Source organism: Vanacampus margaritifer, chromosome 19 (genome assembly GCF_051991255.1).
Source record: "Vanacampus margaritifer isolate UIUO_Vmar chromosome 19, RoL_Vmar_1.0, whole genome shotgun sequence".
NCBI classification, from domain to species: Eukaryota; Metazoa; Chordata; class Actinopteri; order Syngnathiformes; family Syngnathidae; genus Vanacampus; species Vanacampus margaritifer.
Genome location: NC_135450.1, coordinates 7838704 through 7865061, shown reverse-complemented (window position 1 = coordinate 7865061; position 26358 = coordinate 7838704). Strand labels below are relative to the sequence as shown.

Here is a 26358-nt window from a genome sequence, read left to right as displayed (position 1 = left end):
AGGCACACGATTATTTATATATATAACTGCTATATATGTTTTTCAATTCCGGAGATGGTCGACTAATTGAAGCAGGGTGTCTATTGGAGCAAAAGCCACTATCCTTTTTTTTTTTCTCTAACTGACAAGCGTTTCAGCCTAGGTTTTTTTCTTCACCATTTGTTCTACTGAGGCCAACGTGATTACCTTCCTTGAGATCAATAGCGCTTGATGAGATAAACGACCCGAGTGTGTTCCCTCACAGGCCTTGGCAATGGAGATGGACGCGCAGAATGAACACCTCGGCTGGCTCAACAAACACGCCCCGCAGATCCTGGCCAGTCCCGCCGTGAGTCCGCAGAGCAGAGACCACCACGTGGGCAAACTGCGGGCCATCAACCTCAACTGGAGCAAGGTGGGATGAACTGTAATGTTACGATGCATTAGGTGCAGCACGTCAAATATATTAGTGCAACTAATTAGCAGTTTTTTTCTATGAGCAAATGGGAAAATTCTTTTTAAATTTTATTTTAAGGCCAAAACCTAATATTCTCCGTTATCTGCTGAAAATCTTGCCTATTCTTTTTTTTTTTTTTGTTCTTTCAGAGGCACCCGAAGATGCCAGAAGATGGCGCCCAAAGCTTTGTCTAAAATAAAAATAGTGCTTTGACGCCATCTTGCGGTATCTTTGTGCCAAATAGCTATTTTGAACTCTCTGTCGGATGGAAACCTTGTATGCCCAAATATGACTATTTTAATATTTTTTCCACAAAATTAGTGGTCACTCCCAACGTTACTTGTTCTTTTTGTGCATTATTAATCAATTTAAAGTGATGAAAATAGCTTGAAAGCAAATCTATTAACTCTCTTGAACACTCAATTGTCTGTTGTAAAACTCCACCTCATAACTCACTCTACGGGATCCGTGCATTATCATATGATCTCAAGACTTTGTCTGGCTTTAAAAAAAAATTTTTTTTTAGACAATACAAGTAAAACAGTTAGGTTTGATACATTCTAAATACGCCTTTCAAAATTGTAATGCTTCAATGCAGAAGGAACTGGTCAGCCACTAAGTTAAGTGCATGCCGATGCATTTCCGCTTTTATTAAATCACTCACGGCTCGAAGACTTTGGAGAAACACTTTAGGAATATGATGTAACCACAATGATGAAATGTTAATCTATATTCTTCTTCTCTCAAGTCATCAATTATTCCTCTTTTCAATCTCAAACTGCAGGTAACCCACGAGTTGTTGGACAAGGTGGGTCAGGTGGAAGCCAACCTGCAGAGTCACGCCCACTTCCGCGACAAAATGAACCGGCTCACCGACTGGGTTGTCATCACGCACCAGACCATCACAAACCGAGGCTTGAGTCCAGGCCAAGCGCAGGTACCATATACGGTGGTCTGCGTGTGTAGGTGTATATATGTATATGTATATGTGTATGTGTGTATATGTATGTATGTATATATATTAGGGGTGTTAGAAAAAATCGATTTGGCAATATATCGCGATATTACAGCGTGCAATTCTCGGCCGCATGTCGAATCGATTTTTAAACATCAATTTTTTACGTGAATATTCAACAAAACGTCTTACTTAGGGTTAGGATTTACACATTAGCCATGAAAGAATGTTATATTAAGCCTTAATATTTTAATTTCAGTGCTGTTCAAACATGAAACAGACTGCAACCTGTTTGTTAAATGCAGTGGCTCACTTATAAGCCAGAATTTTCAGATAAATAAATACATTTTCATACAAATCTTACAATGTACATGTACAAGTTTACTGATTGGTATTTTCTAAATTTTTGTAAAAATAAATAAAAAATCGCATTAATCAATTAATAGATTCGTATCGGGATTAATAGTTATCGAATTGAATCGTGAACTATGAATAGTGATATGAATCAAATTGCCAGGTACTATATATATATATATATATATATATATATATATATATATATATATATATATATATATATATGTTATATCTATTCATTATTTTTTTTTAATTTAACCTTTTTTTTTTTAAGTAACATTTTTAAAAAGTCAGGTTTTTTTAAGACTCTGGCAGTCAATCAAAAGCAAGAAATGAAAGACTGCCATATAACATCACTTTGAGTAAACGGAAAAAAGAAACTTTAAAAACTGACACCCAATATGGTCCACCAAACCGTGCTAGCTTAATGCTAGCATATAATGTGAAATGTTATAGACAAGGCGAACAGAACAGTATTAGTTTAGATGTTATGGTAAATGTACACATTCAAACTTCTGCAGCAGCAACACATATAAACACAACATATAACAATACTCACTGGCATTATTGTTTGATATTAGTAAACGATGAGCCATCCCTTGAACCCTCTTTGATTGATCTCAGGCTTTGGACGTCTCCATGAAAGACCGGAAGAAGGACCTAGAGGACCTTCTGGCCCACTCCATTGAGCTGCAGAGACGCCAGCAGCTGTCCCCTCATGAAAAGGTTCCCGCCGCCTAGTACTGTGATTTATTCAAGAATCCCTCCTAAATCCACAATACTGTGTAATTACATCGTATTGCAGCAGGTCATTTTCCCTCCTGGAACTGAATGCGACTTAATTGGCTGTTTTATTAAAGCGCTGTTCCTCATCTCACCCTTTGAATGTTTCATGGCGCGCACACGCAGAGCAAGGTGGAGCAGCTGGCGGCCGATTGGAAAGTTCTGGATGGTCGACTGAGGGAGTCTCTGCAGGCGCACGTCTCCCCGTGGACGCTGCACCACACTCGTGTTGTGGAGCATCAGCAACTTGGTGAACGGCACTCTTGTTTTTACACAACTTGCAGTGGGAAATAATGTGTGAAATTAGAATTTTTTAACATTATTAATGGTCACGAGTGCTTTAATGATTTTTTTTTTCCAGACGTCGCTTAATCCATTTTTTTTCTCTTTTTTTTGTGAGCCAAAAATGCAAAATGAGAACATTCACAAGGAGCTGCTGTAGGCCACAGCTCACACTCGCACGCAGAGGAAACGGCCAATCAGACTCCAGTTCCTAAGCCACACCCCTTGATAGCACACTAATACTACAGTACATACAATAATTACACTTTGTGCAACAAGTTTGTTTCATTACATTTTCTTTTATTAGTTTTATTAAGGTTTTAGACAATACAGTGCTGTTTGTCGTAAATAAAGACTATTTTTAATGTTTACATTATTTATTTATTAATTTTTTGCATTCAACCAAGTATACTTAAATTTTGGTTTTATTTCTATTTATAATAATTTGTTCGATTTCAAGCCATCCGCTTTAGAGATTCCACGGTTTCATTATTACACGCTGCATTATTCAACGCATTTGCGTCCCCTTTCCCATGAATCATCAGCAGCATATGAGAAACACAACCATTTAGTGGTAACAAGTAATGGGGAGAAGGCGCGCTTTAATTTCCCAGCATGAAAAGCACGTGCTGAAATTACAAATCAGATGCTGTCGTCGCAGAGCATCATTCATCACCATTTGGCGCTTACGTTCAAGAACAACTTTAATATTCGTGCTATCATTTTTCCTTAAACACGTGTACACTTTACAGTGAACCCTTGTTTATCTTGGGGGGAAATATTCCAGTCCTATCCCCGTTTTAGGTGAAAATATAAAAAATTATTTGTTTTGCTCCCACGCACTGGGACAGCACATTTAACCCTGGAGAACCCAAGAACCCTTTTCTTCTTTTTTTTAAAAAAATATTTTTATAAATATTTTTATTATTTTTTATAATTATGAATTATACATTAAATGACTGCTATAAATTCACTGAACACCAAAATATATGTTTTTTCAATTTTAACCCTTTATTCCCTAATTTAGGATTAGGGCGAAATTTGACTCTTTTGGGATTTAGGGGTATCATTTCGAAAAATCAGAATAACAAAAACTGTCAGTAAACTATTTAGAATTTAAGAAAATAATCAATCAAACACACAGCTACATTGAACAATATATATTTTTTGTTTTATTTGTTGCATTTTAGAACTGGATTTCGAATGTACAAACACACTTTGGCCAATGGAAACAAGAACACATGGACAAAATCACTGCTGAAAAAAAAAAAAAACAGGTCTTTGTTATTTGAGTAGCAGAATTTATAGGGGCCAAATTTGACCCCGTGGGCTCTCCAGGGTTAAACTTATTAAAACACAATTAAAACTTTTCATGCTAACATTAAGCGAAACTCCATTCGTGGGCTAACGTAAATTAGCATAGCGCTCGCAGTAATCATCAACCTTCTAACGTTATTGTTGATCGTGTCCTCCGTTTCAGTCGCAATGTCTTCAGTGCCCTCAGCTGTCCAGATGGCCAGCCTGGCGAGCGAGGACCCCCGTCACCAGACCCCGCACACGCCCGACTCGGTGGCGCCCACCGACCTCAACGAGACGGCCACCGAGCTGGCCGACTGGCTGGTCCTCATCACGCAGATGCTCAAGTCCAACATCGTGACGGTGGGCGATATAGAGGAGATCAGGACCGTCATGGCGCGCCTTCAGGTGACAGAAGCGCTTGTTTCATCTTCTTTAATCTTGTTTGCTTGTTTATATTTTCTTCATGATTTTGTCATATAGTCATATTTTTACTGACTTTTGGAATATTTTTTAAAATGCATGTTTACTATTTTAATTTTTGTTCCTTTTATTTTTTAATCATTGGGTGTTTATTTATCTAATTTTACCCATTTGTTTTTTATTAATTCTGTTTTGAGATTTTATTTTTTTTCTCTCCAGTTTTTGACATTGTTTTCATAATACCTTTTTTTTCCCATTTAGATTTTTTTTGGGGTGGTGGTGAGGGGTTAGTAATTTTTTTCTTTATAAATGCTCTCATGTCTGCTTTGGTAACTTATTTATTTATTGTTTTTTAACCATTTTCTTTTAAGTTTTTACTTATATAATTTTTTATTCAAACTTTGATAAATTGTTTGCTTATTTTCATTTTTTTCTCCAGTTTTTGACATCGTTTACCTGTTACATTTTTTTCTATTTTGAGTTTTTTTTTTTGGTGGTTGGGGGTTAGTAATTTTTTTCTTTATAATTGCTCTCATGTCAGCTTTGGTAAAGTATTTATTTTTTAATTGCATTTTTACAATTATTTTTCTTTTAATATTTTATGTACATGTTTTTATTATTTCATTTGTTATTGATGGTTTTTTTTTTTTTAAATGCAATTAAAAAAATATTTATATATTTTTTTTCTTTATTTTATTTTATTCCTTAGTTTGTTAATTTTTTAAATTTAGTATATTTTTATTCGTTTAATTATAATTTATTTTTCAGTTTTTACTTTTTACTTTATCTTTATTCTTATTTAATTTTCGGAGCAACAAGTTTATTCATTCAACCTGCGTATGTTTGTTTCATCCTCCCAGGTGACCAAAAGCGACCTGGAGCAACGTCATCCTCAGCTGGAGGACATTTTCACCCTTGCGCAAAACATCAAAAACAAGACGTCCAACCTGGATGTGCGCACGTCCATCACGGAGAAACGTGCGTGCGGTTCGACTAGCATCACCCGTGCTATTTAGTCTACATTTTCCAAAACATTTTCCTTCCCATCATGTCGCCAGTGGAGAGGGTGCGAAACCAGTGGGACAACACGCAGCACGGCGTGGCGGCGCGACTCCAGCAGCTGGACAACATGATCGGCCACAGCGACCAGTGGGAGGGTCAGCGGCGGGAGGTGCAGGCCCTGATTGGACATAAGGAAGGATGGTTCCACAACATGCTGCAGCAGTCAAGAGAGTCCAGAGACCCTCTGACTATTCAGCTAGCTGACAGCAAGGTAACAGACCAACAGTAGAATTTCTTTGAAAATGGATCTCCCGGAGCCAGTTTTCCTTACCAACCAACGTCTCAAGAACCCATGCCCAAAAAAAACACATTTAATTTACCACATTGGCTCAAAGCTATGGAGGACCAAAACAAAAAAATAAATACATGACAAAATGTGAAAATAAATAAATAGAATTAAAAAAAATAATAAAAAAATAAAAATATATATATATGAAAAAAATATAAATATAAAAATACATGCAAAAATAAATATTATTATTTAATTTTGGCAATTTTGGTCCTCCATACAAAGCTGCCATGTTAGGGTAATTTTGTCGATTGTCATGTTTACTTTAATCTCAAACTGCTCCCAAATTTGAACCTCGCATACTAGACAGTAGGGGTGTTTAAAAAAAATAAAATAATCGATTCGGCAATATATCGCGATATTACAGCGCGCAATTCTCGAATCGATTCAATATGCGGCCGGATCGATTTTTAAACATACATTTTTTATGGGAATATTCAACAAAACGTCTTACTTAGGGTTAGGATTTACACATTAAGCATAGAAGAATGTTATATTAATGGAACATTAAGCCTTAATATTTTGTTTGTTAAATGCAGTAGCTCAGTTATAAGCCTGAATTTTCAGATAAATACATTTTCATCCAAATCTTACAGTGTGCATGTACAAGTTTACTAACTAGTATTTTCTAAATTTCAGTTTAAAAAAATCGCAATAATCAATTTATAGATTTGTATCGGGATTAATCGGAATCGAATCGAATCGTGATACGAATCGAATCACCAGGTACTAGGCAATTCACACCCCTACTAGACTGATAGATGACGCCAACGTTTTGAAACATTTGAGTTTCCAGACAGCCGTGGGGGGTGCAAGGGCCCGCTCATTTGCCGCTCGCAGCTTTAATTACCAGTGCATTTCAAAGCGTGATTAAAAGTGCAAGATGGGGGAATGAATCACCTCCGTGCAGTATCATTCTGAGGCTTACTAGCATCAGTGAACCCACATCAACCATCATCTTCATGCAGGATGATGACAAATCGTGCCTCGCGAGAGGCTCTGACGCACTGCGTGGGACGAACACTAGGGGGCATCTGAGAGCAGCGAAGTCAATGTGTCGCTTTGTGTTTGGTCATAATGGTGACTAATCACAGTTAAGACGAGGCGAATGTTATTTAAACCACTAGACTATGATTATTTTTAGCAAAGAATGCACAAGTGCGCCACCTCCTTCAGCGCGGTGTCATTTTTCCTGATGTTTACGTCCACGCAGGCTTTTTTGCAAGAGCTGAGTCGAGGCCAAGCTGCGGTGGCGGCCTTCAACGAGCTGTCCGGTCATCTTCTGCGCGAGTACGCCACCGACGACACCCGGCGGGTGAAGGAAGTCACCGATGCGCATAACGCCGCCTGGAACAACCTCAACAACAGGTGCCTCGCATGTTTAAAAAAATTAATAAAATCCTTTCAGGCATGAATAATGACAACCACGCGGTTGTATTACTTTTCAAGCATCACATATTTTAATAGGCTGTTAAATGCATTGCAGGACATCTCTAGTGGGCCTCAATTCAAATCCTTTTTTTTTTCTTTTTTTTTTAGTTTCCGTGAATGATATCATCTACAGTGGACACAAATGTGTCATCTCATCCGAGGCCACACGCTAGTCACTGTAGCGGACAGCTACTAATTAATTGAAGATCCTGTAAAGTGAATTCAATCGGTTTCGAACTACATTATTTATGATTGGCCAAAGAATATAGATGGAGACATCAAGCAACAACTAAGGCGTTATTTAATTGTTGACATTTCCAAGAATTGATTTTGTGATGGGCGGATTGTGATTAATCACGACTAAATTGGGCATCATGCATCACTGTTTGTTTTTAACTACAATCCATACTGTGACTGCGATGTATTAATCAACTGTAAATCTATTCATTAGAATGTAATAAAAAGAATATTGAGGTTCCTTGAAATATGCAGTGCAAATTTTTGGCAAGCAAAAAAAAATGCTGGCAGGGAACTCTCAACTCTCTTCTTAACAAACAGCATTTGAATAGAGCTGCCAAAATTAATCAAGTAATCTATGATCAAATTAATCGACAGCTCTTTTAAATCGAGTAATCGTTTGGAGCCATTTTTTTTATTTAAAATTGTCCAAATCCGCCAACATATCATCAGTGATTGTTCACTGATTTTTGTAGTCCCTCAAGAAAGAAGACCGTGTTTAGTCAAAATAAGACATTTTCAAACATCTATTTTTACTTTTCAAAACAATGACCAAACCTGTAACATAGTACAACATTGCCCGTTTTTTTACAAAATAAAAACCAATCACTGGTTAATAAACAGTAATCAAAAATGCTTTTGTAATGACTTTAAACCAAAATTAAAATGAATCTGATTAGTCGAATAATCAATTGAATAATGGATAGATTAATCGATTTTAAAAATATCTGAAAGTGACAGCGCTAGATTGTGAGCATTTTTTTTCTCAAAAAAAGAGGCTTCTAGCTTTTTTCTTTTTTTTTCACTCGCAGTTAAAGTTTAATGTCAAACTAAACATTAAACAAAGAGAATTAGATACCTTTGCTTTAGATAACTTTGTTTTTAGCTTACTGCTAACAAAGCAGCACACTACGACCGGCTAACGAATAGCATCGTTGTTGTGGTGTTGTTAGCCAGCAGCACGTGGACAGAACAAGGTTATTTTTATATACGAAAACTAACGAAATAAGCTAAAGCTGAAGAATTATTTTTTTCCGTTTATTTTAAAAAAAAAATGAAATACTTAAAAAAAAAATACTGAGATGACATTTTACACTTACAAAACGAACTGAAACAAACTATAATTATTATAATAAACTTTATTACAGACTCAGTGGTCCAGATGAAAATGTCCTTTTGTTTTGGTAATGAATTTAATACCTCAGCCTTTGGAGTTGATTTTAAATGTGATTTTAAGTGTAAATACAGTACAAAGTACAAAGCCCATCGAAGTTAAAAAAGTGACAACATACTGTTCAATTATTTACATTAATTTAATTATTTCATTAGTGTGTGTGATTTTTATAGAGTGGAATATTGGAGAGTGCTTTTTTTCCGTGTTAAAAGCAAATAAATTTTTTTGCTGTGTTTATATGGGAGAGTAGTAGAACAGATTGACGTTATTTCCATTAATTTCAATGGGAAAAGATGATTTGAATTAATGAACAGATTGGTGTGGGGGGGGGGGGGTGGTTATACATTATAAAGTGCTCTTTTTCCTATTAAAAACATGTATTTTTTTTTTTTGCTGTGTTTATTTGGGAGAGTAGTAGAACAGATTAACGAAATTTCCATCCATTTCAATGGGAAAAGATGATTTGATATCATGAACGGACTGGGGGGGGGGTGGAAATCGGCCCAGGAGGCAAACTCAAAATTCCTTTTGGCTGGTCCACCCCTGTTTGAAATTTGAAATGGTATAGTATTTTGGGAACAAATAAAACTTGTATCTCAAAGCACCACTGTATTAAGAATGGACAAAGACATTTGAATCCTTTTGGTCCGCGCAGGGCGAACGACCGCCACGGGCAGCTGGACGGCGAGCTCAAGGGCCTGCAGGTGTCCCTCAGGGAGCTGGAAGCCTTCCTCAAGTGGCTCCAGGAGGCCGAGACCACCGTCAACGTGCTGGCCGATGCCTCCCACAGGGAGGACTTGTCACAGGACTCTGTCCGCGTCAAGGAGCTCAGACGACAGCTGGAGGTAGGAGCTGTGTGTGTGTGGAAGGGGGGGGGGGGGTTGCACAGGTGGGAGCGATGATCTCAGTCGTCCTCCATTAGCAGTGCAAAGCATATGGACACAGACAAATAACAATACGTCAGTCATATGTTCTTTATTCTCTGCAAAGAACGATTAACACTAGTGCTGAACTGATGAGCTAGGAAAGTCAAATTCTTCTCAATCATTCCTCCCCGGAAAAAGAAGAGTTCTACTAAATCATTCAAAGCTCCCAAATTAGTATGACATCCATGCCTATCACGGGTGTGTGTGTGTCGACGTCTCGACACGATCGTCTCGAGCAAAAGCAGGACTTGCTCCGCCCCCCCCTGAGGCCCCCCTCTGACATATTGCCTTAATTAAAGCCACGCCGTCTCTGTTTCTATCTCTGCCGCACTTGAGATTGATGGATGGCGTTCAAGTGTTAAAAGTCATTTGGGGAAATCGGAAAGTACTCTGAGCTGAGGAAAATGTTTTTTTGTTTTTTTTTGTGAGCACATTTACGACCCACCTTTTTTCATTTTTGACCACAGCTTTTACTCACCTGATACCATCAATGGTATTAACAATAAGTGACAACAAAACAGTCTGTTGTAATTCCCTGCAAGTCAATACTGTGCTTTGACTGAAATGGCTTGTGTGGCACATTAAACCTTCTCTAAACACTCTTCTTCCGCAAAGCTTAACATAATCCCTCTGCCGCTGTCCATACATGTGTATGTGTGTGTAATAATTACAAAAGCAGCCTTTGTTGTTGGTGTCAAATATTTGCCTTGCCCTCACTGAATATGGATGGTTACAATGGAAATGTGTATATTTAATTTGGAAGCTTTGATATTCAGTTTGCAGTTATCCGATATTGCGATTGCGATTTAAAATGCTTTTTTTTTTTTTTAGACCTGTACTGACAATTAATTTAATAATCAGTTATTTTGTCGATTAATTAACCGAAATTTGGAGCTATATTCATTTTCACTAAAAGGGAAAAAATATTAGCGTTAAAATTAACTACAAAGTCTCTTAACTTTGTGGATTATTTTTTTCAACATATGTCTTTTTTTCTTTTTTTTTTACTCATTCACTCCCAGCCATTTTCTGAAGCAACCCCCTTCGCCGCCGACTGTTTTACTGCATTTTGACAGATTTTGCAAGGCCCACAGAATATTGTGTTTTATTGCTATAAAAACATGACTGATAGATTAGAGTGTCTTCTTTCATCAGGAAAAAAATGTATATTTTTTCTGTTTCCGTTTTGCAACAATTAGCATCAGAGCATAGCTAAGTTTCATTATTATTCACAAATCTGATTAAAACTGTGGTAAAATCAGCCTTTTTGCAACATGGCCCTGGTTGATCTCTTATACTCTACTGCCACCTGCTGGCCATGTTTGTAATAACTACCGTTCTCTTCAGTTCAGAGGCTGCATCTAAGCCTTCTGTATGCTCTAGCATAAAAAAACATAAAAATATATAAACATGTTTTTGGGACACTGGTAATATTTTAAATAGAACGTATTTATACGTTTTTGGGAGCAAATGAGTTCATCTTAGTCAATTGATGTCTGTTTTAAAATTCAAACAAATAGTTTAGGAACCCAGGGTCATAAGCATAAATTAAAAAGTTCAATAACAACTTGAATAAACAGTTCCTTATTGTTTTGTACTGTAAATAAAGTTTTCCAAAATGTCAAAATATGTACTTTTTTTTTTTACTCAAGCAGAGTTTGAATTTCAAACAAAAACAGGTGTAGAGAGCAGAAAATGTACATATTTACAATAATTTCTGGACTATAAGCCGCTCATTTTTTCTCTTGCATTCGACCCTGCGGCTAATACAAAGGTGCGGCTTATCCATCAGATCACAAGGGGGCGCACTATACAGGAAGCGCAAGAGCGTCAGGCAGAGCTAAACAAACCTAGTGAGCCCAAATACAGTTGGATCGACAGAACGAGAGCGCGACAATTTCATTATGGAAAAGAAAGTAGCGGGAACATTCAAACACCTGCATCTTATATGTGTAGCAAACCAGATTATTCTCCAAATTTACCTAGCGCGGCTTATAGTCAGGTGCGCTTTGTAGTCCAGAAATGACTGTAAATTAATTATGATAAATTTACCTAGCGCGGCTTACAGTCAGGTGCGCTTTATAGTCCAGAAATTACTGTAAATTAATTATGATGAAGTTACAGGTTTGGTCCCTAAGAATAAGATTAGTCAGAAAAAAAAAATGTTTTCCAAAGTAAAAGCAGATGTTTGTAAAGGGTTGCAAATGTCTTATTTTGAAAAATTATTTCATGGAGGACTACAGAGATCTGGGAGGTTGAAATTTCGAAGATTTGGACAATTTTATCTTTAACATGGTTTCTAAAGGAATAATCGCTTATCAAAAAATAATTACAGATTACTTTGATCAATTAATAGTTTCACCTGTAAATCAGAAGCATACTAAATTCATCGGTAATCTGCAAACTGAATCACTGCTTTGCTGTTTTCTATGTTTTTCTTATATTCAGCCTCATTTCAAATACTTTTTAGTTACAGTATTTATTTATTTTTCAGTTTTCTCTCACCGTCACAATTTTCAGCTGCACTTCAAAGCGCTGAGCCACTCTTACGCAACCTCTCTCGGGGTCAGGAGCGTCACGGCGCCGCCTGAGCCGCTCGTAGAACGGAATGTTACGGCAATTATCCCGCCGTGGAGGTGGCATTGACGCGCGCGCTGATGAAATAGGACAGCAGGAGCAGCTCGCTCAGCCCCTTTGCTGTTCTTTTACGAGCCCCTGTTAATAAGATGTGTGGAAATGGCCTCAATTTGAGATCACGTGGAACGTCTCAGTGTCGCTGATGGACCGATGATGCTTTTGATCAGTATTTCAACTTTATTTGTCTTATAACATTGTGGCTTTATTCTCATTTACTTTTCTATTGTCTTGAAATATTACTTCTTTTTGTGTAATTTGCGACTTTTTTTCATAGTATTATTCATCTTTTTTTTCTGGTAGTATTTCGACTTGGTAATTTACGACTTTTGAATATTCAAGTTCATGACTTTTTCCCCCATATTTTTGCAACATTGCAAATTTTTTTTCGGAATGTCTGGCTTAGTTTTCACAACATTACAACTAGGAGTGTGCCAAAAAATAGATTCTCATAAGAATCACGATTCTCATTTAGTTCAATTCAGAATCAATTTCAAATGCCCTAAAATCGATTTGATTTAAATTATTTTATACGGTCTTGCCTTTGTCTGTGTGTGCCTTTATTTGGAGCGCTGTTCATGTTGTACCGGTTTGGCCACTGAGGGGCAGTGTGGTTCCACGCGGTCTAATACACTGTTAAGTTGTAGCCAGTTAGAGAGTAGAAGGAAAAAGTCACGATCAAGTTATTCCAATAAAAGTTGTTTTTTTTTTTCAGCGTAGAGCCATTCTTTTGAGTGATAAAAGTGCCGCGAGTAGCGCGCTAATTAGCATTAGCGAGTCATACTGGAGTAGATCATTACAATTCCTTGCACATCTAAAGATTAAAGCAAAAATCATTGTCAACCAAATCATTTTGTATAAAAAATCATTCTTAATCGAAAAACGATTCCAAATGGAATCGCACAGCCAAAAATCGGAATTGAATTGAATCGTGAGACATTCAAAGATTCCCACCTCTACTCCAGATTCACTCATGTGACATTTTTCTTGTAATCTACAACATTTGTAAATAATATTACAATGTTATTCTTGAGCATTTCAAACATTTTTTTCCCCAAAATTTACGACCTCATTCTTGTAACAGTGCCACTTTTGGTGGTAAAACTACACTGTCATTCTCGTAACATTGAGACTTTTAATTTTTGTATCGATTTTTGTTGATAAATTATGATGTCTCTTGTAATTTTAATCTTTTCACAAACTTTTAAACATAACTTTGATCATTTTTGTCACTTAACGACATCAATCTTGTAAAAATAACTCGATTATCATCACATTTTGACTTTATTGTAACTTCACTCTTTGTAAGCATTCCATTTTAGTCTTGTAACTTCATGGTTGCATTATTTTCTGATTTCTCCGATATGGGGAGTAGGTGCCTGAACGATGGTTTTATTTGGTGCCCATTCACATATCTGGCTGAATAAAATTCCAATTAGTTAATCAATTAAAAAGAGGGGAGGGGGAAAGAGAAAAAATAGCCGGAAAAAAAGAAAAGAAGAAGAAGGCAAAAATCTGTGTTTTTGTTTTTTGGGGCTAATTTTAGATGAGCTAATATTGGCTGTAATAATAAATCAGACGGCCAATTAATTGTTTGGTCCCTAATGAGGAACATATCGCTGACAGTATTCTCATATTATAATTTTTCTTGTAAATTACGTCTTCAAAATCTTGTATGTTGTAATGTGTTAATGTGTAAAAAAAGAAAAGAAAAGAAGTTTGGTCCTTAATGAAGAACATATATCGCTGTGTATCGTGACTTAACTTTATTCTCATTATTCCGCATTTTCTCTTTGAATATTCCGACTATTTCCTCAATATTTGACAGCATTCTCATATTATACTTTTTCTTGTAAATTACGTCTTCAAAATCTTGTATGTTGTAATGTGTTAATGTGTAAAAAAGAACATATATCGCTGTGTATCGTGACTTGACTTTATTCTCATTAGTCCGCATTTTCTCTTTGAATATTCCGACTATTTCCTCAATATTTGACAGCATTCTCATATTATACTTTTTCTTGTAAATTACGTCTTCAAAATTGTGATTTTTATGATCATAATTTGACTTTTTATCCCCCAAGGTTTTTTCGAATTTACAATGTAACATTTCAGCTTATTTTTCAGAATATAAATGACTTTTTTGGGGTAGTATTATGACATTTGCTAGCAATTTGTGACTTAATTCTCCTAATTTAGTTCCCTTGTAATCTAGGACAGCGTTGGCCATTGTTCCATGGGGGAGTTTTGCGTTTCACGTCGGAGCGCTCTGACAGCGCGAGGCAGAAATCCAACGAGGACTTTGGCTTCCAAGAAGCTCCCTCTAACTCCTCCTCCTCCTCCTTCTTTGCGCGCGTGTTGACAATAATGCGCGTTATTACTCCGCCGCTCTCTCCCATTGATGTAGCGAGTGCACAAAGGAGGCGTTACCTGCCGCCCCTCCTCGCTCCATCTGCGCTCTCCTCACAGCTGTCCTCGTCTCTCGTCTTCTTGTCCTGCTCTGCACTTTTTTCAGCATTTCTTTCCCGCGGTCAGTTTGCGCGATCGTCGGCGCGGATGGGAAAGTAAGAGCCATGCTGAGCTCGGCGTGCGCGTGAGCGAGTAAACGAGCGAGCGAGCGCGTGCGTGCGTGCGCATCACGTCGGCTCGGCTCAGGTCCAGCAGGGAGACGGCGGACGCAGCGCCATGAGCGGGCTAGGGCAGTGATAGCATGCGGACCGGCGCCAGGCTGCTGCAGACTTGTAGCAGTCCTAAAATGATGGCCATGGTCCGGACCTCCCTCCAGAAAGTGGTGGTCTTCCTGCACAGGCTCCAGAGGATGGCGATCTCCTCGCCGCGCTACCAGAAACTCTGCAAGGTACGTGCGCCCGAGCTGAGCGGCGGGAGAGACGGAGAGTCGATTGTGGGTCAAGTCATTTGAACTTTCCGGCGTTTTGATGTGTGGGATTCGCGACCTGGTTTGGAGATCAGCAAGTCGACCACTTGGACAGTTTTGCTTTCTGCTTCATTATTCATCCTTCATCTGCGTTTTCTTCAGCCGGCGTGCTGTTTTGTCTGAATCTGTTGATTTGAATCCATTTAGGATGATCGCATATTGTGTTTTTGTGTGTAAACCCAGTCGAGGTCTTCTCTCATCATAATGTTTTAACTTCATCCTCTTGACTTGAACTACAAGTTATTTTCTTGTAATATTGCTACTTTTTTTTTTTTAACAGTAGTTTATGCCACATATTCTCTGAATAAGCTTGAGTGAGTTTTTCTTGTAATTTACAACTTTATTCTCTTATTATTCCTCTTAGAATCAGAATAGCTTTATTGTTTTTCTTTTTTTTTCTTCTTTTTTCCTGGAGAGCTCAGTATTGTTCAATCGGTAATTTTACCAATTTGACATCATTGCTCTCTCTCTCTCTCTTTTATTTATTTTTTATTTTTAATTTTTTTTATTTTTATTTTTATTTTGTGTGAGTGTGTGTGTAAGAGAGAGAGAGAGAGAGAGAGAGGGAAAAAAAAGAATAGCTTTATTCTCATTTTACCACAAGGTGTAACAAAGTGGAACAGACACAACCCCGTCCAGTAGACCTAGAAAAACATTGACCAACAGGGGGATGCCTTTTACAGGACCCCATTTCCGCAGATGAAAAGAAAATTGTAAGGGAACGGGAGGGAAAAATAGCACCAAAAAAAACAAAACTGAAAACAGAGTAAGCTCCTCCTGTAAAGGGAGCACATTATGGATTTGATTAAAAAAAACCTCAGCAAACAGGGCACATTTATGATTGGATTTTAATAATAGTCCACATTTTTTTTAATGCTGGGCTTTTCTTTCTTGTAATTCACAATATTATTATTGGAAAATTTCATATTTCTTTGAAATAAGATTTTACGCGTTTAATGTATGATGAATTCTCATACTAATGATACAGAAAAGCAGTGACCAACAGAGGATACAAAACAGAGATCGCTGGGTCGCCCTGTTTCTGCAGATGAAAAGTAAAAAACATACGGGAAAGGGGGAGTGCCCTCAAACCGGAATAAGTTCAGTAAGGGGAGCACAGTATGGATTTGGGAAAAAAAAAAACTCAGCAAACAGGCACACAGATGACTGGATTTTCATAATACAGGGAGTCCTCGAGCTTCGATGTTCCGGCGCCCGTACAAAGTATTTTGATGTAAATATCGACTTTAACGGGGAAATCCGACAAATCGAAATTCGGGTTACAACGCCAGCGTAGGAACGGAACTCAACCATAACTTGAGGACTCCTTGTAGTCCACATTTGTTAATATTGTGACTTTTTTCTTGTAATGACAACTTTATTATTACAATATTCCCCATGTTTTTCAAGCTTTTCCACATGATATATGATAGTGAAATTCTCATAATATTGCAACTTTTTATTGTAATTTATGACATGTTCATAATATTCCCAATTAATATTCAGAATATTATCAGATTTTCTTGGTAATGTATGATGGTATTCCCATAATATTTCAAATTTTCCTTGTAACTTGATTCGTATATCGCACATTTTTTGTAATATATAAAATGTAAATTTATATGAAAATTCAAATGACTTACTATACACCTTTATTCTTATCATATTGCACGTTTTCTTTGTATATATGAGGCTGATCACATGCTTTAATTGTGACTTTTTTTTTCAAATTTATTACTTTATTCTGTTATTACATATTTTTGGAGAATATTATACATTTTTATTCGGAATATTTTTATTTTTTTTTGTATTTTAGGAGATTATTCTAATTCCATTACACATTTTTTATATTATGAGTGTTTTATCAAGTGTATTTTTTTATCATTAATTTTATTTGAATTTTTTTTTTTAAATATTTTTTGCTTAAGTATTCAAAATGGATATTGTATATAATTGACAGTAAAAAAACAAAACATTTTTTTTTTGTTTACTTAGGTGCTTTGCAGTGCGTCAATCAGTACTTCTACTTTGAGCAGAACCGTTTTTTTCCACCAGAACCGGTATCTTTACTGTACTACTTAAGTACAGGGTGTGAGTACTTTTACCAGCTCTGCTGTAAGGCGAGTGAGTGAAAATGGCACATCAGGAGCTTTCTTGTGAGCAAAAGGCGAGTGTACGGTGACGTAACGGGCCACAGCTGGTTGTCAGCTGGGTACTTTTCATCACGGAGGGATTTGGCCAATACGGATGGGGGAGACAAATGCATCACAACGGTTTGTGATGGCTTGCCAACTTCAATCAAAGCAACATGTGACAGTCCAGCCTAAGCCAGTCTTAATCCATAAATCCATCATTCCTCAGCACTCCAACATGGACAGTTTGCTTTCACGTTGACCTTTTTGGTGCCTGTTGTGTGTTTACCATTTTGTCGTATTATTATGTACCAGTGTGTACACCGCATTATTTTTGAGCCAGACACCTGAAGTGACTGTTTGCCGACCATGGAGAGACATCGGTCATGCGGCGCTCAATTAGCAGCCCGTGAGTTGCATCAGTTGCTCCGGCCTCCCTTGGACGGACTGAGTCAGTCATGCCGGACATGTCGCTGTCTTCCCAGGGGGGCGCTAGCTCGCTAGCCTCAGGGTTGGACCGCTGCCTTCTGCTTGATGGATTTGATCGAGGCTGAGCCTCCTGGGCCGTGTGAATGTTTGCGCTGATGTCTCAGTTTAAGCAAAACTGTTTCATCAGTGTCTGTACTTTTTCTGTAACAGTTTGTAATTTAGCTGTTCCAATTGCTTAGCTAAAGAGTTGTGTATCGCAGTGTAGAACAGATATAAGAGAGTGTGAGTATTGTTGTATATGTTGCTGTTAAAGTAGCAGATCTTTTGAAGGTTTATAAATTGTACTGTGTTTAACTCATTTGCTCCCAAAAACGTTCTATTTTAAATATTACCATGGTCCCAAAAATGTATTTATACGTTTATTTTCAAAGTTTTTTTTTTAATGCTAGAGCATACAGAAGGCTTTGATGCAGTATCTGAACTGAAGAGAACGGTTGAAGCAATGGTAATTATTACAAAAACTGGCCAGCAGGTGGCAGCAGAGTATAAGAGATCAACCAGGGCCATATTGCAAGAAGATATTTTAAACGGGTGTGAATAATGATGAAACCTAGCTATATTCTAATGCTAATTGCTGCAAAATGGGAAAAGATACAAATATACTTTTTTTTCCTGATGAAAGATGAGACTAATCTTTCTTTTGGTATGTTCCATGTTTTTATAACAATAAAACACAATATTCTGTCGGCATTGCAAAATCAGTCAAAATCCAGTAAAACAGCCGGGAGCGAAGGGGGTTGCTTCAGTGAAAATGGCTGGGAGTGAATTAGGGAATGAGGTGCAAACGAGTCGGGCCTGACTTGTTTGTACCCTCTGTCGAAAGTCAAAGAATAGGAAGGAAATAGCCACTTTACTCAAGTTGGAAATGTTCTGCTTTTCGACTTGTAAGTCATCCTGTCTAGGTGGTAGACTAAATGGGCCTGACTCACTCGCACTTCCAACTATAACAAAAGTAATCGAACAAGTGAAAATTCGAAAAGTAGTTACACTTAACTTTGGAAACCTTGTTTTGATTTCTACAGCAGCTCGTTAATGCAGTAAACTAGTTGAGCATGATTTACAGCACCCATTGTCAATAAAAAAAAATCAAGCAACCAGGTCAGTCAAAGTATAAGAAACACTGATTATTTGCATTCCAACATGGGAGCATCTGGTTTGTATTGAAATGAGAGCCCGTTTAGGCATCAGACTAGTTGGGTGTGACTCACTTGTGACCTGATTTGAACAAAAATATCAGATAACCAGTAAAACCAAAGAAGAATCCTTTGCATTACATATTAGGAATGTACTGTTTTGATTTGTTCAGCAACCCGTTTCAGCAGCAAAGCAGTCGGGTCAGACTTATTTGCACATGAGAAACATCCAGTTTTTATTTCTACTGCAGACTGTTTAGGCAGAAACCTAGTCGGGTCTGCATATTTGCATCCTCTGCTGATTTGAATACAGAATTATGGAAAGTCAAAAGAATAACAAACCACTGCTACTTTGCATTGCACGTTGGAAACATCTTGTGTTAATTTATACAGCAGACCGTTTAGGCAGGGGGCTGACTTATTTGTGCCCTCTCCTGCTTTAAAAACAAACAAACAAAGCAGGTCACAGAGAAACAAAAAACTGACACTTCATTGGAAATATCCCATTTTTGGTGTCATTACCTCAGCCCGTTTAGGCAGCATACTCATGACCGCTAGTGCATGCAGGAACCTCACATCCTTTGTGATTTACACTAGATGTAGATTGTGAGCAGAAACACGTCCTCATTACCGTTTATTGCCTCCCAATACCACCTTGACGCTTTTAAATGAAGTGCATTCATGAACCTCCAAGCAAATAATTCCTAGCCATCTCTCAGCTTGTATTATTAACAGCGCGGTGGTCCATTTGCGCATCCGGGCGTGAGTGTTTTGGCGTTCAAGTGAGGACAGAAATGCATTGTGGGTAGCGGGACGAGAGGCGGATTTGTCTCATTTGAGCAGGAGCCATGTTACAAGGGAGCCTGTCTGGCTGCACCTGAGCTCTATTAGACGCTAATAACCCAGAGGACCTCTTTTGGAGCTCAAGGTCAGACGGTTCCTGACTCACCTGCCTTGCGGCATCCGTGGCATGGAACTAGATAGAGCTCGATGTGGGGTGCCAAAGTTGATTTCGTCGTGGGCCGTGTTGTCGTTATGGTTTCCCTCTGGGGGCCCGTTATATTGGTGAAACTACATATGGAGTTCCTCCGCTATATTGCGGTTCATCGTTTGTGCCAACGCTATGTAAAAAAAAAAAAAAAAGTGTGGGGTTTAACAGTATGCAATGGTACCTTGAGATGAGTTGAATTTGTTCTTCAACCACATTCATATCTTAAAACGTTCATATTGCAAATCATCATTCCCCATTGAAATGTATGTTACCTGTTTCCAGCCTCCCCCCAAATAATATATATTTTTTTGAATGCGCAGACATATTTTATTTTATAATCATGCATTTTCTAAAAACATATAATGTATGTAAATATAGAAAATGTCAAAGTTTTTGACACATTTTTTGCTTCAGTTCAATGGACGTTGTGTCGCTCCTTATGCTGTGCCTGCCTTGGCCACCAGGGGGCAGTATAATCCAGACACGATATGCATATGTAAGCCAAAGTAGTATTTGTCCTTCTTTGCAGAGGATAAAGAATATATGCCTGTGAGTATAGTTATATTACCTTTCTGTAGTGTATATTATCTTCTCCGTTGTTCAAATATCCATTGCTTAAAAGGTTACAACACTTTCGGTACTGATGTTAATTTTTAGCTTTTCTATGGCGTTTTGCATTGTTTGCTAGCATTAAGCTAATTAGGCTTAACTCAAGCAAAAGCTGAGTAATTCTCTGTTTTATGTTTAATTTGCCAAGTAAATTTCAACTCGAGGAATTAAGATTTGTTCACTAACTGCCAAACATCTGGTCGTTGTGAAGCGAGTTACCTGCAACCATACAGCACTTGTATCTCAAATTTATGCTTCATCAGGCTTACATCATGTGTTAGCAGACTAGCAGACTCGGTGTTTAATTATACGATGAATTGTCTTTTGTTTTCTGTGTCAGTTTTACAGTTAAATTCAAGTGGCAGTGACATGGTTGGATTTTTAATTTGAAGATTGTGCAAAAAAAGTAATAGCAGGTGCGAAGGAATATTAAAAAAAAAAAATTGTTCAAAACTTGTAGAAAGGGTCAAACCAAAATGGCGCGTGATACCTAAAGGCTGACGCATTCGTGGCACAAACAGTCCAATAGGCAAAAGTGGCTCGAGGTCGCCCTTCTAAAGTTGTGCTTCGACAGGGGAATGAGAGTATCCGCAGTCGGAGCTGGCAGAGTAATGAGAGTAGCAGGGCACACCTCATGGGATGATGGTGGGGGGTGGGGGTGGGGGTGGGGGTGACGGAGGTGGACCCTGCAGCCAATTTTCAGCAACATGGCGCTGATCAAACACACACGGAGATAAAACCAGCCACCAGGGCCTCGCCATGAGCGTGCCGCTCTTCAAGTCTTTACCAATAAACTCCTGCTGACATAAACACGGAGACAAGGCCACTGGCAGCAAGTGAAAAACAACAAAGTCTCTGCGTGATGAAGTTAGCCTCACATTTAAGATTAGGTGGGATGGGCAGGACCAATAAATCCATGTTTGTTTATTTTCAATCTTTGAAAAGTGATGGATCCAGCATTCACATCAGTGCAGTTTGGTTGTGCAGCCTTGTAGCAAAGGAGGCATTTGTGGGTTTCACAACTTGGAAATAATTCAGGCCCGACTATTTAAAAAAAGTATTTTTTAGTTATTGTTGTATATATATAAGTGGAAAATAAATGGAGTGAGCAATGTTCCCCAGGCTGTTAGCATCAATACTGCCTTAAAACTCAACACTAGAACTATGTTTTGTAACTGTCCTAAAACATGTCATCAGTTTCCGCCTGCTACTGCATTAATCGACGTCATACGTCTCCAATTGTGGCGAACTTGTGGTTTCTTTGCCTTTTTTGGTTATTTATTTTATTTGAATCTTATTGGTTGACTTTCCAAGCTACCTAATTAATCAGTAGAGGAGGCCAGTAGGTCAGACCCGACTAGTTCACAACCTAAACGGGCTGCAGTATAAATCTAAACAGGATGTTTTCACCGCTGAATATCAATGGCTGCCTTCTTATTGTTTGGCTTCCTGGTTATTCATTTATTTTCTTTTTTTTTATTATTATTATTTAAACCCGCAGACATGACTCGTTTGCTGCCTAAACGGGCTGTAGTGCAAATCATTAGAGCATTTTCAGCTTGTAATGCAAAGTGTCGGTGGTTTCTTATTGGTTGACTTTCCTAAGCTACTTAATTAATCAGTAGATGAGGCCAGTAGGTCATACCCGACTAGTTCACAACCTAAACAGGCTGCAGTATAAATCAAAACAGGATGTTTTCACTAAGGTATATCAATGCCTTCTTATTGTTTGGCGTCCTGGTTATTAATTTCTTTCTCTTTAAAAAAAAATAAAAATTTCAAACCCGCAGACCTGACTCGTTTTCTGCCTAAACGGGCTGTAGTACAAATCATAAGAGCATTTCCAGCTTGTAATGCAAAGTGTCGGTGGTGTCTTATTGGTTGACTTTCCAAGCTACTTAATTAATCAATAGAGGAGTCCAGTAGGTCATACCCGACTAGTTCAAAACCTAAACGGGCTGTTGTATGAATCAAAACCGGTCACTCGACTTTTTTATTTATTTATTTGAATCCGCTCACGTAAGTCACTAGTTTGCTGCCTAAACAGGATGCCATAAAAAACATTTCATAACATTTGATCGGACAATTCGTTACCGAAGTAACTTGGGACTAGCTTCACATTCCACAGCCTTTCCCTTACTCCTTCTTAGAGTTAAACACTTAAAATGATCAACAATGCTTCCCAGAATTCGTCTCTGCTGTTGCTTAACTTCCACTCAATGTTGTGATTGGTCTTTCCACCCATGACTACAACTGCTGTGATCAGATAAACCAATAAGTCATGCATTAAGCTTAATGTCATTAGACGCAAGAAGTAGCAAGTCCATAAAGCTCGGTGTGTCTGTGTGTATTTTTCTCCTCCCACACTTATTGAGCCACTAATGTGCGTTCTGCCATGGATTTGTGTTGCGCACTCCGCGTTCCATTAGGCGCTCTCAGGCCGGATGCAACGGCGAGCCAGAGCTGCTAATGCCCATGTGCTTTATCGCCCCATGCACTTTATGATGCCGCAAAGCAAGCAAGCACACAGACAAGGCTCTGGCCAGAATGAGGCAGCACTTTGTTGCTCGGAACAACAATTTTGACAGGGTACATAACTCACGGAGGCCCACTGTAAAACAACTTGACGGCAACTTCCATTTTGACAATGGAGGGTTTTTTCAAAGGTTTTTAGTCAAGTATTGCAAACGAAAATGTGGGGTGGGAGGGTCATTGTAATTAAACATACTAATAAGAATTCTCTGAATAAATCTATAATTATGTTAATGTATGTAGTTGTATATGTGTGTGTATATATATATAGAGGGATATATTAGGGCTTCACAATATTGAAAAGATATGCAATATGGGTATTGAATATTGCAATATTGGCATAGTTGTGATATTTAAGATGTACCTAAAGAAATGCAATTTTTAGTATCTAATGAAAAAAAACTACTTTTTTTTAACTTAAAAAAAAAAATGAATGCATCAAAATGAGACTTTACATCGATCTGATCAGCTTGATCGGGTTTGGACGATTCTTTGCATTTTATGCAAATTCAGTGATCGGTTGTAACGTCTTAATTTGCCCGATCGATCAATGATGACATTGATTGTCTCCGCGACATAAGACATTACTTGTTATATTTAGTATAGTAGTAAGTAAAAGTTTTTTTTTAATAAAAAGTGACTGTGTAAAAAAAATAAAATAAATAAATAAATATATATATATATATATATATATATATATATATATATATATATATATATATATATATATATATATATATATATAGGGATATATTAGGGCTTCACAATATTGAAAAGATATGGGTATTGAATATTGCAATATTTGTATAGTAGATGTACCTAAAGAAATGCAATTTTTAGTATCTAATGAAAAAAAACGGTTTTTTAACTTTAAAAAAATGAGTCAAAATTAGACTAGATTTTAAATAAAAAGTGACTGTGTAAATTTATATATATATATATATATATATATATATATATATATATATATATATATATATATATATATATATATATATATATATATATAGGGGCTATTTATAAATGTAAAAAGTAATTCAAACTTCTTTTTTTTTGCATTTTAGAAGCAACTAGTTAGATCTGCTCTGCCTCTTCTTCTTTTTTCTTTTTTTTGTAAATTATGCAATTGTAGAGCTCAGTGCTGCCAATCATAATGTGACACAACTTTATACTGCACAAAAATAACCACTTAAAAATGTGATGTTAGTCAGTGCAATCTGTGTGCGCTTTCTCCTAAACTCAAAATATATGATACCATAGTCTTCGTTTCACTAATATAGAAAACATTGCCATTAAGTAAAATAATAGTAATTCCTACTTTCACCAGTTTATTTTTTATAGGCTGTATGCTGCCAAACACCAAATCACAGCAATTTGCCATCTAAAGATTTCTAGCAAGTCACACTCTGGGCACAGCGAGAAAGTCACACTGACCTGGAGTGAAGCGCTCCAGTGTCTAATTTACCTTGTCAGCGTGAAGCCTTTTTGACCTTCAGTCTGTTCCTGCGCGCCCTCCCCTTCTCTGTGGTCACCTTGCTCGTTTGCCAAAAGATGTCATGTCGCGATGGACATGAGTACGCCACATAGAACAATATCTATTGATCAAGACACCCTGCCAATGACTGCACACGTACATAATGCTGAGTCACAATCATATTGCTGCTTGTGTGTGTGTGTGTGTGTGTGTGTGGAAAAACAGCTTGCGAAATCCTTTCCTCTGAATGTTTAAAAAGTGCTTGCATTTTGGATGAGGCGCTTTTAAGACTTTCAAAGTAGTGTATAGCTCTTTGAATACACAGAGCAGTCTGACTCCACTTTGAGATTGTAAACCCACATTAGCGTCATGATTCTGCCGTTAGATTTATATGGCATTTAAAAAGAATAATCACATATGTGCAAAATAATATCAAATAGAGTAAACGGTCAAGTGAATTTACATACAATACTTAACTCATTCGCTGCCATAAATGCATTAACAAAAAGATTTATTAAAAATTAGGTGCAATAGGCGATTAAATGTTTTTAATTGTAATTAATCACATGACTTCACTCGTTAACTCACGATTAATCACAAATTCTAAATGTTCTAAATGTACAATAAAAAAAATCTAGGTTTTCTTACTCTTGTTAACAAAGGTGGAGAAAAGAGTTAAACTAATAGAAATAGTTCAAATTAATTTTTGACGTTTATAGCCGTCAACGGCATTGAATGAATAAAATTTTTTTTAAAAAAAATTGAAAGAAAATATTATAAAAAATTTGGGGCGTCAGGCGATTAAAGTCGCATGACTTCACTAGTTAACTCGCAATTAATCACAAATTTTATGTACAATAAAAAAAATTTAGATATTTAACAAAAGTGGAAAAAAAAGTTAAACTAATACAAATAGTAAAATTCATTTTTGACGTTTATAGCCGTCAATGGCAGTTAATGAGTTAAAATAAAGAGTAAAAAAATGTATAGGAAATAAAATAATAATTACAACAAATAAAGTATGATGTAAGTATAAGAACTATTAAATTAAATTATGTAATTCTCATTTTTACATTATTATATTATTATAATATTATTATTGACATACTTAATTAAGGTAGAGCTTTAGAGACCAACATAAAAAAAATAATACAAATTACCACACCTAACTCAGTGTTGGCAATCATGCATAAATCAGTGACTAAAAAAAAATATATTGGATATGATATTTTTCTCCATCTAATAGGGACAACAGCATTCTCATGAAACGCTTAAATGAGGGAACATCACCCGTTGCTTGTTAAAACCCTTCCATGGCAGTTCCAAGCTCACCTGGAGTGATGTGCGTCTCCTTGACGTAGCACAAATGAAGACAAATTGGCTTAAAGCACCTCATGAAAGAAGTCATTGTGGCGTGTTGGGGGAAGGATGGATGCAGTGTAAATACAGCAGTACCTTGAGTTCATTTAGTTTATTTGAAATCAGCGCAGCTTTTGAGTAGAAGATAACAATTGTTGAATCTTGGATTTTCATGTCCGTCATAAGGGAGAGAAATGCCGAAAATCGAAGTTTAGGAACCTCACACTTGAAAAGACTACGTGTTGAATATCTCAAAAACTAGAGCTATTTTTATTTTTATTTTTTTGATTTTATTTATTTTTTTTTTTTTTTTGGGGGGGGTCATTTTCAGATTCAGCAACATCAAAATATCAAAAAAATTGTTACTTTCTTGTCATAAAAATGTGTGTTCAGAAAAAAAGAGGGGAAAAAAATAAAAA

At 37.0% G+C, this 26358-nt stretch overlaps 1 protein-coding gene across 6 annotated transcripts in view; it reads left to right on the top strand.

Moving 5' to 3' along the window:
• Positions 1-26358, top strand: part of utrn (utrophin) — a 160033-nt gene that overhangs the window by 50472 nt on the left and 83203 nt on the right. For 5 of the 6 annotated variants that reach the window (XM_077551971.1, XM_077551970.1, XM_077551973.1 and 2 more), the window contains 9 exons: positions 245-394; positions 1221-1373; positions 2373-2474; positions 2658-2781; positions 4294-4517; positions 5393-5510; positions 5591-5805; positions 7097-7251; positions 9381-9570. In XM_077551971.1, the coding sequence (XP_077408097.1) occupies positions 245-394; positions 1221-1373; positions 2373-2474; positions 2658-2781; positions 4294-4517; positions 5393-5510; positions 5591-5805; positions 7097-7251; positions 9381-9570 (1431 nt within the window). Of the gene's footprint in view, positions 1-244; positions 395-1220; positions 1374-2372; positions 2475-2657; positions 2782-4293; positions 4518-5392; positions 5511-5590; positions 5806-7096; positions 7252-9380; positions 9571-14669; positions 15143-26358 lie in introns of those variants that run through there. The other variant, XM_077551974.1, reaches the window with a different exon arrangement.